The 16,380-nt window shown below is 38.2% G+C and overlaps 1 protein-coding gene across 2 annotated transcripts in view; it reads right to left on the bottom strand.

Moving 5' to 3' along the window:
* Positions 1–16,380, bottom strand: part of NOX4 (NADPH oxidase 4) — a 95,252-nt gene that overhangs the window by 21,920 nt on the left and 56,952 nt on the right. For both annotated transcript variants that reach the window (XM_026044178.1, XM_026044177.1), the window contains exon 13: positions 11,773–11,854. In XM_026044178.1, coding sequence (XP_025899963.1) covers positions 11,773–11,854 — 82 coding nt within the window. The remainder of the gene's footprint in view (positions 1–11,772; positions 11,855–16,380) is intronic.

Below are 16,380 nucleotides of genomic sequence, written 5' to 3' on the forward strand. Positions count from 1 at the left end.
GGCAAAATCATGCTCCAGGGGCAGAGGATGGGAAAAAAGTTGCTCATCTCAGAAGTGCCACTTGTGCTCTCTGGAAGAGGAAGCCAAGGGGACTGCGCCCAGGGGAGAGGCTGTGCTTGCAGCTAGCAATTTGATGTTCAAGTGATTGCTAATAGCAGCACAGATGAGAAAAGCCAGGGAGACACCAAATTCAGAGCCTGCTTTCTCCTGGGGCACCTCAATGAGCAAAGAKACTAGCAAGACTTTCTTTAAACCCTCCTGCCCAATGCCAGGGAGAAGCTCAAATTATGTCCATACCAGTGCCACATGGCCCTGTCTCAGACAGCAGTCTGAGGCTCTCATTAGATTCACAGAGAAATAAAGCTGAACAAGCTAATTACATTTTGCTCTGCTAATCCCATAAGGCAAAGCTGCTCTTTTAAATTAAGGTATCCTTCTCTACGTGATGTGTTGACAGAGTGTAAAACAGAAAGCTACATCTGCTGTTCTCTCTTTCCCTCCTTTCCTTCCTCTCTTGTCCCACTCAGCAGGATCACATGGTGCAAGACCACATGATATACAGCATCATTCTGCTCCCTTCCAAGCCATCCAGGAACTAAACTCAAATTGCAATATTTTTTTTCCCAGTTCACCACCACCTTCAATATATGTGAACTGAAAAAAACTTCATATCCACCTGTCCTTGAAAGAAAACAAGGTTGACAAAAAGGCTGGCATGTAATGATTGTCCTTCATGGAAAGTTTGCTCTTTCTGGAGGGAAAGCAGGATAGCGTTGCACTTGAATATGACTGAAATGTGTTACCCAATGCTTTTTACACTCTTCAGATCAGCTGCCATTCTTTAGGACAGTAGCACTTCCCCTTGCAACTCAGAAATACTGAATTCTTCTGAATTGTCTACTCTCATGCTAACTAATGGATCTTAGTTCTTTCTAAACTAGAATTTCTCGGTTTATACTCAGATTTCACTGAAAGCTTGAGTTCAATTCACAGCTTTGACAGATTTTATCTTATACCGGCTTCAATCAGATTCCCATTTCCTAGCCATGAGCAAAGTCAGTAGATTCTCTCCAGCTCACTTCAGACCCCTACCRATGGAGCGATAAGCTGAAATACTAGAACAGTTTCCTTTGAAAACCTTGTAGCGTCAGGAGATATTCTGGCTATATTCTTAAGATCACAGACTTCCATCAAACCTACACAATGGCCAGATACCCAGAATATCATGTTTCAGACTCCTTCACTAGATAACATTACATCTACGTGACTTGCCTCATCCAAGTTAAAAATACATTTTGAGATGCAACATAGAAAGAGAAGTATCCCAATTCTGCCACTATTTTTTGTCCTTAGTCTGTGATATAGAAATAGTCACTGACCACTTCCTTTGCTCTGTTTTAGATTTCAAAGTCTTACAGGATTTTTTTTAGGTAAATACCTTTATTTTGTTGAAAATCTTGCAAATAAATGACCATATCTGAAACACTATTTAAGAATATTCAGTTATCCATAAAAATGCACCATTTTATCTAAGAACTTCATCATTAGTTTAGCAGATGAGTATCTGCATAATTAAGAAATTCAATCTTTTATGGTGACTTATCTGAAAGAGGAAGTAATTATACGTAAAATATTCCAAGCTTAGAAATCACCAAGAGTAATGTTTTTAAAACCTTATTTTGAGTTTTAAAGACATGGTACATTGTGGAGGAGAATACAAAGCTACAATATCCTGACGTAAGTAACTCGATGAGGCATCACACACAGGAAAATAAGATGCTAGCCTCACAAGTACTTAGGCATTTGGCCATGGACACTTTTGAGTACGTTCTTAAAGTAGTTAGGATGAAGATACCACTTGCAGCAACAACTGTGCATGGGTTAATGTTTCTGTACAGGTCCAGCAGGGCTGGTGTAGGAGAAATCACCCATCTGTTTTCTTGGAGGATGCAGCAAATTTGCTTTATGCTCCCTGAGGAATGGGGACATTCCTTGCTGTGCTTGGCTCTAAATGAGGCTTTACTGTATACAGACATAATTTAAACCTCATATTGCAGACATACCTTGACAGGAACGGATAATGAAGTCATAAACAAAATGCTACATGAAAGCTATTATGCGTTACAGCAAATGATTCTAATTTCTTTCCAGTTGGCACCTATAACACAGCTTCTGCCATTGCCTTGAGGGGAGAAAAATATCATTACATTCATGATACCATGGGAAAAATAGTGGCAGGCATCCCTCTCCATACACATAACACCTCACTACAGGTGCAGATACTTATATCAGTAATTTGTTCTCTGTCAAATCTGTAAACTTCAAAATTCTTCCCTTAAAACAAACAGGGACTCTGAATATCAACCTATTTAACTTCCCCATCCAGCAACTCAGTACAAATCGTCTATTATATCAGCTTTTGTGTTAGGACTTATCTACTTTAGTTTCCAATTCTGCTCATGAATGGCCTCAGCTAGCTGATTAGGCAACACTCAGCATGGATTTGGCAGCTCSTATCGTGGGCTGTTGCTGCTCTACAGCTGCTAACAATGTTTTCCAGCTGCTAGCTGTCCAGCTATTCAAAAACACTTGTGATTCTTACAAACCACTTGACGTGGACTTAAAAGAATTTTCCTTGGGGCTAAGTTTGGCCTACTGGGCACAATTCTCAGGTGCTTATCCTGGTCCACAGGACTGAGGAGGATTAACCACTGGAATACCCCACTTACTATGGGGTAACACAGATTCTCTGTCACTGCCAGTTTTGAGCATGTGATAACTACTTCTGAGTTAATCCTTAACTTAAAGGCCGGTCCATCCTCCTTCATAAAATGTGCTAAATATATATGACCTTATTTGAGGATGCTCAATTTTGGTGTTGTCCAATTGGTATCCCACAGCCTAGACAATTTTCCGTGTTTCTCAAAGAAGACAGGGAACATCATAGGGAACATCATAGGCCTCCCCCTGCCTAACCAAGTCCTTGGTTATGACCAAGCACTCAAAGTCCAAATGGTTGTGTGTAAAAAGAAAGGCAAAGTTATGAAGGGAGAAATCTCCCCTCACACAAAGAAAATGGTCCAACACTCAAAACTGAACTAACTCAGGTGGAGCATCCTGTCAAAAGGATGTTAAAACTGGACCTAGATTCATATCCTAATTGGAATAGATGTTCCTTGCCCATGTTATGCAAAACAAGAACATCACAACTGTTTCCTTTGCCTTGATTCCCTTTCTGCTCCTACACAGAGTGTACATTGATCCTGCTACCCCTGGGGTAGTAGCAGTGTATGCTGGTTTATAAGATATTATGTGGCATGGTACAGCTGAAATCCTGATCTAAACAGTTTTCCTGCTTCTTCAAACTCTGTTTTGGAAGGGCTACAGAACCAAAGAGTGATGCTAGATTTTTGCTCTCCTTAGAGATCAGGAAATAGTTTTGGTTACGCAAGTATATAAAGTAGATTTGATAGGCATCTTGCTCCCTCCAGCTTCTTTCATGTATTTGAGGACACAATATTGTCATTTTTCCCTTTTATAATAACTAGATTTGCCATCAATCTTTTTTCTTCCCCCTTTTTTCATCAAGACCCTCTAACAGAAGATCAGTAGAAGATGCTGATTCCCTTCACAGATTCTCTGAATAATAATAAAAAAAACTGCTTCAGGAATCTAATGGTAAAACAATGGGACCAAACATTAAATTACTAATGTGCAAGTCTATATGCTATATAAATATACATATATATATATATATATGGAGGTATAGGACTGAATGAACAGAGCTGTTCACTTCTGAACAGGCACAAGGAGCAAGTCATTGCTGTCAGCCACTATGCATTTTTTAAGCATGTAAGCATCTTTTTTTTTTTCTCTGCAGAAGTTGGTGCTTCGATTTCTGTAACTGTGGCAATCATTACATTATTTTTTTAAAATAATTATAAACCATTATTTTTAAAACTGTGGTAAAACCGGTTCTAAGACCAGAAGGGATCATTATATAAGTGTCYGTTGCATAATAAATCAAAGAATATCACTGATAATTTTTGCATCAAATTACTTCAACTTTAGTTKGAGATATTTAAAAAAATATCCTTAAAGACATCTTGTTGCAGATATTTCCCCACAGTCTTACATTGCAGCTCAGTAGTAGGCAAGTATGTATTAATTAAAACAACAAGCTTTATCAAGAACTCTCCTCTGCTTCAAAAKAGTGGAATGCAAATCATCTGTAATGTTCTGTCTTATACCATTCATTTTGAACAAAGCAATGATTTCATCTCCCAAATATTTTGAAAGGTTTAGGAATCTTTTATTTTCAGTCAGCCATTTCTCTTTCTCAACAAGCACTGTGCTTTGCACAGAACAGTTCTTGACTTCTAATGAGCCACAACCATGCTACGATAAAGACAGCTAAGTCAAGTTTCGATTAAAAGTTGCTTGATGCTTGAAAAAGAATATATATGCATATACAGCTTCGATTCTGCATAGATGTGGCTGCATTAAACTCCCAGAGGATACAGGTTTTCCCCTCTATCTCTGTACATCTGAAGGATTTATACTTCCTTCTTCAAAGTTTCTTAAGATTTCAGGTAAAGTCTRTGTTCTGCTGAAGTTAACAGCAAAATTCTCCTTGACTTTAAGGGGACTAGATCACTATAATGTCAGTGCTTGAACTTTGGGCCCTTGGAAATAGAACAAGAGAGCCTTTATTTGCACTAAAAGTTGGTGGGACACTGAACTGACACTACAAACAAATACAGTCTCTGTCTCAAGGAATTTATGTCCCGTATTTGAATTTAATGTACAGTCCTAAAGATTTCAAGGCACTGGCTTAGCCTTTTATGATATGTGGATGTATCCACATGAGTCCTTGCAGCATCAGAGGATGTATGAATTACTGTCCTCTTTCCTTCCATCATTTTTATGGCTTCAACAAAAGCCAGATAAAATATTGGCATTTTATATGGATAAGATTACTCTTACAACTTTTTTTTTTTTTTAATAAACTACTACCAGTCTTCACCCTATTGACACTCTTGCACATGTCATTTGAAAAAAATCACAAATGACAGGAAAATGCCATTTTCTTATAATGGAGGCTCTAATAATATGCAAAATCAATCCTGTACTGGACTGCAAACATTATAAGTTAAGCTGATAACACAGAAAGCAAGATTTTTGAATGGATGGAAAAAAAAAAAAGAGAAAGAAATTTCTCAATATTTTCAGTAAAGAGCTTGAGTTTAGCAATATCTTTCTTCTTTCAATAAGTAATCATGCTCTGCAGTCTCTGAAACTCAGCATTTTTGATGGCTCAGTGCTGCTGGAGAAAAAACTTCCAGTCCACATTTTGAAACATATCTCAGAGCATAAACCCAGTAATTTTTATGCTTAGTGTACAATGCTACACAAAGCACTGAAATACTTGTGTGAAATGCTCCTGAAAGATTCCTCCAGTGGGAACTTTGCCATCTGAATTCAGTAGTATGGATAGGCCATGTGTTGGTACGGTGAAAAAAATGGCATGGATGCTATTTTAGATGAGAGAGTCAATGTAACCTAGTGCACAGAACACTGAATGAAAAGACTGCAAATGACCTTATTTGTGTTTTTGAGCTCATCCTCAGGAGACTTACTGGGTGACACTAGTAACCCACATTCCAGCTCTGTGCCTCAGTTTCTCCTCTGTAACAATGAAGAAGATTTTTTGTAAAGCACCTCACAGAAAATCATTCATAGAAGAACATTCCATGAAAGTTCTCCCCGTTTTTTAAAGTAAAAAAAAAACTTTGCTGTTATAATGAAGTCTGAGTGACAAATGCATCAGTCATGAGTTTTCCCTTTGCTGAATGCTTAAGAAGATGTTTGCTATTGCTTTTAATGGTAACTGAACTAGGTTTCTAGGTTCTAATTCTTTTAACTACATCTGTGTATGCTTTGAGGTAGGATTCACTGGGAATCTCAGCAAATGCTGCATGTGCTTTGCTTCTGTATTCCAGAATTCACTGCCTTTTTCGAGATGGACATAAATTATTTATTTTTAAAAAATAAAAATGTTTTCAAGACAGTTACAAGTAACACAGAACTTTTGTTCCTGAGCTATTATTTATGAAATATTATAAATTTCTTGGCTCAGATATCACACTACAGTAGATTGGCATGGGTCCATCATAGATACATTATCATTAAAATAAATAGCAATTGAGAACAGATGGCACAGTAGTTTAGGGCACTAACTTTCTGCCGCCTATTTGTCTAGACTGCTCCATGATGAGAATGAAATAACATCATTTGGCTTTATTTGCACTAGAAGTTTCAACAACTTTTTAAGATGACCTTCAAAAATACATATTTGAACATTCACACCATTCAAAATAAGGATACTGTATTTTCTGTTTCTTTGTGACACAAAAAATATCAGTATTTCTGTACTATTAAAAAGTCTATCTTACTTTACTTAAAATATAAAAGAAAGTTTATGATAGCTGAAAAATAATTGTATTTGGAGCATTGTGTTATTTTGTTATACCTACTAGGTTCTAAGTTCTCTTTTTTTTCCCTCCAGTGTTCAACATTCTGTCATTCCATTTAAGTGATGAGATTATACTCAATTTGCATTCCTTTCCAACTTTAGCATACAGAAGTGCTGCCATTTCTGTGCATGAATATTATAGAGACAATTACCAGAATACTTCATTAATTTCCCATTCATATTCCTCCCCACACAAAACAAAAAGGGAGAAGGATTTTAAAAAGAAAAAAGAATGAAAAAAAAAAAGAGATCTTCTATGTAAGTCCTATGCTTCAAAAAAGTTGTGCTAATTTAATTTGCTTGAAACAAGGATAAGTGTTGAAATGACCTCCAAATCATGGGCATGGAGGAGACATTTCAGAAGTCACAGGGCTTTGTTATTTAACAGAAAATGGTATAGTGAGATTCAGAGGTTGGAAACCAAAGATGACAAAATTAATAATATTACACAACATTTCATATGTGAAGTATTTAACAATTGAAGCAAGTTGATCTAAAAGCTTGTGAATTTCTCAGTTTTTGATGTCTTCAAGAATGATGACTTTCTAAATTCATGCTCTGGTTGAACCAGAAGTTTGCTGCAGGAATTATCGGGTAATGCTCTATGCCTTATGTTGAGAAGGCATAACAGTTCTTTCCGTTCTTAAAATTTGTGAGTCATCCAAGAATTTTTCCATCAAACTAATGGAAGATAAGAATCATAGAATCATAGAATCCTTAAAGTTGGAAGGGACGTTTGGAGATCACCTAGTCCAACCCCCTTGCACACGCAGGGACACCTAGAATATGTGACAAAGGATTGCGACCAAGTGAGTTTTGAAGATCTCCAGAGAAGGAGACTCCACAGACTCTCTGGGCAACCTGTTCCAGTGCTCTGTCACCCTCACTGTTAAGAAATGTTTCCTTAAGTTCTTGAGGAACTTTTGGTGCTTCAGTTCATGACTATTTCCTCTAGTTCTATCAGTGGCCACTACTGAAAAGAGGCCAGCTCCATTCTCCTCACTCCCTCCCTTGAGGTATTTATGGACACTGATCAGGACCCCCCTCAGCCTTCTCTTCTTCAGGCTGAGCAGGTCCAGCTCTCTCAGTCTTTCCTCATAGGGCAGATGTTCTAGGCCCCTGATCATCCTCATGAATGATCATCCTCATGAATGAAGAATGAATATTTCTAAAGGGAAAAAAATAAGCAAACAATTGCTCTAAAATAATGCACATACACATTTGAGGATTTCAGGAATATTCTGAAAATAGAAAATACAGTCGTACTGTTTACAGTTGTACTATGAAGTCCCTCATCTACAAGGAAATTTGCTAAAAAGCTATAATGCCAATAGTATTTCTGGCCCATCCTTGATAAGCACAATTCTGTGTAGCACCAGCCCCTTTCCTGACCTCTTAACCTACCAACCTAGCTCCTTATCCTCATACTTGCATTTTACCCTTACTTTTTTTACTTTGGACATCACCAAGTTCAGCTGCAAGAGACAGTTTTTCTGTAGCATTGCAAAGCAATTAGATAACCTCCCGCTCTTGCTCACATTAAGGAGGATCAGGTGTGGAGTGAAAGCAGTGGGAGATCACAGCGGTGCAAGTGAGTCCATGCTGTGAGCACCAAATTGACTATCACATGCTAGACTCTACAATTAGATTGGTGAACACAATGAGGCTTTCTGCAGGACCAATCTTCTGTTACCTTGGCGAGCATTTCAGCTGTTGTCTCATTTTATGATTAAATTCATGGGAAGGAAAGTAGATGCCTCATAGGCTAGGCAGACAACCAGGGAAAGCATTAGGTTTGAATCCAACTTGATTCAACTTGAGGAAAAATCCTGCAGAAATATGCTAAGAATGGAATTTCTAAATAGCTTTTAAATGGCTTAGGAACCCTGAAGATTATTGTCAAAGTGACTGAGCACAGTATAGCTCATTACAAATATAATGCAACAAATTTAATTTGTTGACATGACTAATTATATTGGTGTACCTCACCTCTAGGACTTGAACAGACTCAGAGGCAAGTGAGTGAAGGAACAAGCTGCAGACACGCCTGTAATTTGGTTCCAGTGCACAGGCTCCTCCAAGGCTGGTATTAATCTAGGTTTGCTATAAGCCCCAGCCTGTTTAGCAGCTGCAGGTTTATTCTTAGTCTCAGGAACAAGAATTCGCATGTTCATGGGGATGGTTTCATGTCAGCTAGAAGATAAGTTTTCTCCTCAGTACATTTCACTCTGTGGACGGGTGGGTTTCCTGCTGGGGCAGATGAGGTTTCCAGTGAACAGAATCATGAGTTTCATCCTTTAAAAGTTACTTCAGGTATGAAAGTAACTTGCCCAAGTTAGACGGGTCCTGCTTGTTCTGCAATCTGTGATTATGTGCAGTACAAGATGCTTCATTACGAAATTCTACTAGAGGTGCTTATGGGAGAGCATACTTGCATATTTCTTTCCCAGCAGTCATAATTTCTTCCAAGACCCAGTTATATTACACTGTGATGTGAATGAAGCATAAGATAAATGTTTTACAATTCTTGGACATAGCTTCCTCTAGAAAACACAGAGCAGCAGGAACACATGAATGTATATTCTACAAAACTACCTGTAGTCATGCCAGTACAGATATCTCTAAGAACCAATACATACCCAAGATTAGCCTRCTACTCCATGGGAAGAAATTTTGATCTTAATAGAAAAAAATGCACAAGCAAATAAGCCTGATGTTCAGGCTAAAACATCAAGGTTTTTATTAAAAAATAATATATATATATATTTCCCATTTCACCTTTGATATTTATTACTATAAATTCTGAATATCTTGAGAGCTGCTGAATATCTTAATTTCCAATCTCCCTACCTGCCTAGCCAAGCTTTTCAGATAAGCCATTCCTGCAGTTCTTTTTCTAATTTTAACCTTCCATACTCTTAGGATTTCCTCTAAGCATTACAAGCTTTATCTTGTGCCCCATGACAACCTCTCATTAAAACGACCTTACTGCTCAGATGCACAGGTAGTAAAAACAACTGCTGCTCAGTTGAAGTCAATGAAAGGATAGTGATTTATGAGATCTGTCTTCATTACGCTGATTTCTGTTAATTGACCTTTCAGTGAAAATCAGCACAAAGGGAAAAAGAAGTGGGAATAAAAAAAAAAAATTAAAAAAGGATAAATTACAAAGCTTTTTTTTTTTTTTTTTTTTTTTTTTCCTTGCCTGAGTGACCAGTGTTGCCCAGGAACGAGTTTCCTGGGGATGAGCTCAGAAATGGAAATCAGGAAGAATTCCTCTTGAATGAGAATCCCTAGAGAAGTTAAGGATATCTATGTCGTCTCCAACCAGTTTGTAAATGAATTACAACAGGTGATAAACTTCTGTAACAAGCAAGCAATTTTTCATGAGTTAATAATTTTATAAATAGAAATTGATTGCTAATAGCACTATATACTTTTTTTTTTGATTAGATGCCAACATTTGGCTGATATTTGCCAAGTAATGTGGCAGAATATATATGTCTTCCTGGGATACAAGGCTGCTATAATTTAAAATAGAAATAACTTAACTTATTTGCTCATGAAAGTTAGAACATCCATTAAGTAGAAGAAAACAAATACAAATGGATCCATGAATCTGACAGTGTGTAACACTGCTAATGTACTGTACTTGTCCATAATTCTACCAATAAAATATGTGTAAAAATGGAAAAATCAGACCAGCTTAGTTAGGAATGATTTACACAGAGCTAAGTCTGTTTGTTGAGAAGGGAGGATAAACTAGTTTCTCAGATAAGTCTAACAGTGTCTATACGTGAAATTCTCTAAGCCAAACCAAGCATCCTACTGCTGTGGAAAAATGACTGTCACAGTGCTGCCTAAAGGACAAAGACTAAGGGAATAATTCACAGAATCCTGTGAATTGGTGGCAGCCCACCAACTCCTGCCATCTCATACACTGTTCCCCTGGTAACACAGTATCAGTGGAAAATGCAAACAAAAAAAAAGCAGGGGGATAAAATCCTGTCTCCCTTGAAGTCAAAGCAAAAATGTCACTGTTTTCCCTAGAATCAGGATTTCAAGCTTCAGTGTTTTGACTTTCAAGCATTCACAGCACAAAAGTAGTTGCATACCAGCATTCTGCCCTTCTATTTGTTGTCTGCTCTTAAAAAAAATTACTTCATATTGCACAATTTTGAGAAATGTATTTAACAAATAGCTTGAATGCTTCTCATGTATTCCAGAAACCAGTATATAAATAATAACAATAGCAATAACAATAATAACAATAGCAATAATGGCAATAATAACTTAATTGCCCATTTTCATGAGCATTATTGGACTGACTCCAGACATCTTTCTTTCTCCTTCATACACTCTTCCTCTGCTCATCTTGCACTAGGCTCCTTTATTTTGCTCAGTCTGGCCACAATCCATGAGAAAACTATCTTCTCTTCCTCCTTCCCCTGCTTAAGGGGGAAAGACTCTTGAAGACTTTGTTGAAAGTGACTGTGTTAGTCATTGTATCCAAAGTTACATGCCTGAATGAGACAACAAATACTACTTGTTTAGTATTTATGGTATTTATTGCCTCATTCAGGCATGTAACGTTGGAGGAAGTAGCGTTTTTTTCCAGGTTACTCCACACTTAGACCATGAAAGGTGTCTGAGGAGGGGATGCAACTCAATAAAACTTTTGAACACCTGGAGGAGATGATCTACGGAACCCTCAGCACCTACTGGTATTACAGTTTAACATAAGTCATGCTGTATAGCTTGTTCCTAAACATACAATGCTGTTCTTTTGGTTTGCCTGCACATATAACCCTGAAAGGTTAAAAAATATGTTTTTTAGTGGTTGCAGGTTTCCAAGGGAGAACCTGTTAAAACCCAAGGGAATCTGTCACCACAGATGACAGAATCCCACAATAAGAGTGTGGATTGGCCTGACAAAACACCTGCCTCTCTCAACACACAGTGTTGAGCGAAACAAAGCTGCTCCAGACACTGATCCAGGCAGCTTAATGTCTGCACTGCACCACCAACTCCCCYGTGACAGCCGCGAGCGCTTCCAGAGCATGTCTACTTCTCCCTGACACTGCTGAAAGAGGGCAATGCTGAGCCTATGTGTAGCTCCTTGGCAGCTCTGCCTTAGGACTTCACATCAGAAGCATTTACAGGGCTATAAATGCTTCACACTCCCTCATCAGAAATGGGTAAAGAATTTTTTCCCCCAAGAAGACAATTCTACTTACTTGGGATAGCGCCTCTGCTGAAAGATGGGCAGAATCTCTTTATCTTGATTTGAATGTAAAAGCAGTAAATCCCGAAATCTTTCTGTGAAAAGGAAAAAAAAAAAAAAAAAGCCAGACTGTGATTCTGCACTATAAGAAGTTTAGGCTACAAGTAAGCAAGCAAGCAGTAATGTCAGTGAATTCTCTTCTCCAGGACTGTTTACCAAAGCACAAGGAGAAGTTTATAAGGAAACATATCCATACATTGATACTCAGAAAACTGTTGCTAATATTGGGAATGACTCTATCTTGCAAACATTTTAAATTATTTTGAAAATGACATTTCTCACCTAATATTAAATTCTAGTAGTGCTTATAAATTTATGATGTCTGCATCCAAGTGTTCTAGGTACCATCAACAGACCCTGACCTGAAATAGTCCCTGCCTTGAGGAGTTTTAGAATCTTCCCCTAAACTAGGAAGGGGTCTGGATGTGGGTGACATGAATAAATGTAATCCTATTAAGATGAAGATGAAAATCCCTGGGCAGAGGTCAGCATCTTAAAGAAGAGGCCTGCATATTGTTTTGACAAAAACCTTGCTATTTTAGATACTTTTTGACCTCTTCTCAAGGTTTTAGGAGCATACAGAGATTCATTTTTTTCCCAGTCCTAGTACATGGCAGTAAGACATGCCCTGTCACCCTTCAAGATGATACACTCTGACTTTCACAAGCAACAGGATGAGAAAAGAAAGACTTCAGGAAGATTTAGCTAATGCAAAATATCTCACTGTATTATGTATGTGTCAGAGCAAGCACATCAACTTCCACTCCCACTTCTGGAATCTTAATGGATTCTTCATGTCTCCCAGTGCAACTCAAGTTACTGGTGCCATTCAAGGAACTCTTTAAAAATAGGCTTTTTATGAATGACAACAGTCTTTGTTAGAGCCTGACGGAGGAGTAGGAGGAAGTTCTCCATGGCAAACTCTGAACAACAACATGGAACTCCCCTCCATGTTTGGGGTTGTTGACCTTCAGTAGGTAGAATCCAAATCCTAAGTCTTCTGAACTGTCTGATTTTTTTTTTATTTTTTTTTTGAACATATAATCTGAAGCAACAGCACTGGAAAGCACTGGGAAAGCACAACATCATGCCATCTTTGAGAGAAACTGGTCTGTCACACCTTGAAAAAGGGCCTGCAAGCTCTTTGGAGCAGACAAGATGAGGTGAATGCATTGTCCCACTCTGTTGCTCCACACACAGGCAGGGAGCCATATTACATCTCTAACCTCGATTCCTTGGCTCTTTTCTCAGCAATCCAGACCCCCTGGATGCATTCCAGTACTCAACTCAACAAGCTGTGATCTTGAAAATATTTTGAATTGTATTATGACAGATCTGGCTAGTACTGGAGTGAAAGCAGCCAAGTTATGGCATCTAAAACTGGCCTAAACAGCTTCCCTACTGGATCTTGTTTAAGTCTACTTTTTTTTTTTTTTTTTTTTTTCCCCCTCATACTATGGCAGATTTCCCAGGCAGATGTATTTGCTTTGTATTTTCCTTTCACCATATGACTTTACTCATTTTTCCATAGCAACACTTGCTAATGGTAGCGTTCCACCTCATCTCACATACATCCTACAACTTCCTCAAGCATGTGTAGTCTCCTATAAYGCCTCTTAAGAGAAATGGCACACTGAACAGAAGACTCTAGGATTGACTTCTCCTACAGGACATTAATGTGTGCACTCCACCTTCTAGGTCCACGATATTCTCGTATTACATGTTATCTGTGCACAGAGGGTAAGTCAAACTGGTGCAAATGACCCTATCACCTTTAAGGACTATCTCAAGGGGTGCTCTGGGAGGTGACAWCGGAAGTGATAAGAGCTTTGGCAGTTACTGACAAAACATAGACATTTGTGGTGCTTCTACACAACTAACTATGGATTTAATTTCAATTTACAAGAACAATGAAAATGACACCTTCCAAGTGGAAAGATTGTTCAGAAAGTTGAAGGTGATTTTTTTTCTAACTCCTATTGCAAGAGAAAAAAGGTCTGAGCCTCTAATGAAAATGAAAAGAGCATTTTTACATGCTTTTGCTTGATTCTTTCTGATTCATCYAATGACAGGAATTGAATAATAGAACTAAATCAAGTCACAAACAATCTTATCATCACTCAGTTCATTTTAAAGGATATTTCTTGTTCTTACTTATCCTTTCCATAATTTGAGATGTTGGAACACACAAAACTGAACAATTTTTCATCGTTTCCTACAGTTTAAAATCTGAAATGTGATGCTTTCTGGTTTGTTGTGCTGACAAAACATAAACGTATCCTTACCTATTTTTAAAAGCCCTCCTTCTGAAAGCCTGCAACCCTCTTCTCCAATTGTCATTACAGAATCACAGAATGGCTGAGGTTGGAAGGGACCTCTAGAGATCATCTAGTCAAAACCTCCTGCTCAAGCAGGGACACCCAGAGCATGGGGCACAGGGTGGCATCCAGGCGGGTTTGGAAGATCTCCAGAGAAGGAGATTCCACAACCTCCCTGGGCAGCCTGTCCCAGGGCTCTGTCACCCTCACAGGAAAGAAGCTCTTCCTCACATGGAGATTGAACTGCCTGTGTTTCAACTTATACCCATTTCCCCTTGTTCTATGTCCGCTGGCCACCACTGAGGAGAGCATGCAGTAATCTAAGTATAAGCCTGTGCTGGCTAGCCTCAGAGCCATTTTTTTAAATTGTTTTGAAATCAGTTACACAAATGATGTGTTGGCACTCTGAGTGCAAAACTGTAGAAATAGTTTCACTTAGTCTCCCAAGACGAAGTTCTGACAAATATTAAGAATTGAGCACTAAAGTATTATGCTCATCTTTCCAACCTGCTGAGACTCTGTGCTCCCTCCTGGCTTTCATCTTGAGTTGCCAGTTCCTTCTAAMTTCTTATTCAAGAAGTTCTCAGCTAAACTTACATAATCTCACTGGGGTCATATATATGCAGCCAAACATGTGGATTCATTACCTCTGATTTCTAGAGGCTGGATTTAATAACACAGTCCTATGCCCTGTCTTCCTAAATTATGAAGGCTGTGGGCTATAACAGCAAAGAGAAAGTTTGCCATGGAAAGTATTAGAGATTAATTCTCTCCTCTCACATAAACATCTCTTCTCTCTCACAGACAYACAATACTTCTCCTTTTTCGCCTTCTATTCTCTCTCCTCCCTCCCAGCTCAAAGAATTCACAAGCCAACTATTGGAATCTCAGCATAAACACCTACTAACATCTTTATAATACATGTTCTGACATATCAGTTGTCAACCTACAAGGACATAAGGATAAATTTCAAGTGAAAATTTCCCTCTGAAATATTTAGATTCATGTTAATGCTATTCTAAAATAAGAATGGTGATATACTCAATATGGAAAGAAATGCCCGAATGATGTGAATAATAATCACCGCAGTCTGGATCTCATTCAAATGACTTACCAAGTCTAGTTTATATTTGCCAGAATAGACTATGAGAGAGGTGGAAAGAGGGATGAAGGGAAGTGTTGTAATATTTTAATAGCTTAAAAAAACTCAAAGCAAAGTAATTTGTAGAGAATGCCCCTGGGAGTTAAACCACGTTATTATTCATATTCTGTAGAYAGGAATACTATGGCATAGGAAACAATTGCCTTGTTTTTTGAAGGTGTCATGCTCAAAAGCTCTTACTGATTTAATAACACTTCCAAGACGATGCCAAAATGACTTGCCAAATGTCACGCACTGCAATTGTGTCAGAGTTGTCTTTAAAAAACAGGTCTCATGGTTCTTGTTTCCTTGCACTTTCTCAGACTTTACGGGAAATAATAGCAAAAGCACTCTGCTGAGTTCCAAGAACCTTCAACAGATTCCCAAATCTTTAATAGTCTGAGGGGTCCATACTCATCCGGCCAGAAGATCATAYAACTGATGCCTGAGACGTGGCTGTGTTTGCCCCAACAACTTTTACCCAGAAGCTTCAGATCACTATGAGCTTCTCTCTAATTAAAACACACTGAAGTGCAGGCAGTGAACTCGACTGAGAATGCTGTATACTGTACTGTATGGCATGAGGATTTTTTATATCAGTTGTATGCATTATTTTTAAAATCATGATTAGTTAGAATGAACAGAAATGTGATTAGAAAGCAAAMAGGGAATGGAAGAACAAAACAGCCTCACGAATTATCAAGTACAGGACACAGAAGTCCAGAAGCTCACTGTCTGCCAAAGGTCTCTCCACAGTGACATCCTCATGCCCTGGAATATTTTGTAACCAGGTTCCTGTAGTCACCTGTAGCATTTCTGTTTTCATTAGAGACACAAATCTCAATTTCATCCTTCACTACCCTGGCATTTGCAAGCCCTACAATTTCAAAGCAAAAATATCTGCTTACTTTTATGCAAAATGCAGACTGGGCTGGGGCACCTCACATGTTATGAATAGCTCCCCAGGACGCTGTAATATATATATTTTTATGTTTGCTTCCTTAAAACTGCCATCTAAATTAAAATTAAATGAAGACCTGCTACAGAGCCTTGCTTTTAAGCTCTGTATATTTGGAAATGCTATCATAAGTATATCCTTAGT

The sequence above is a fragment of the Nothoprocta perdicaria genome, unplaced genomic scaffold (genome assembly GCF_003342845.1).
Source record: "Nothoprocta perdicaria isolate Ctin4 unplaced genomic scaffold, notPer1 scaffold_352, whole genome shotgun sequence".
NCBI lineage: Eukaryota > Metazoa > Chordata > Aves > Tinamiformes > Tinamidae > Nothoprocta > Nothoprocta perdicaria.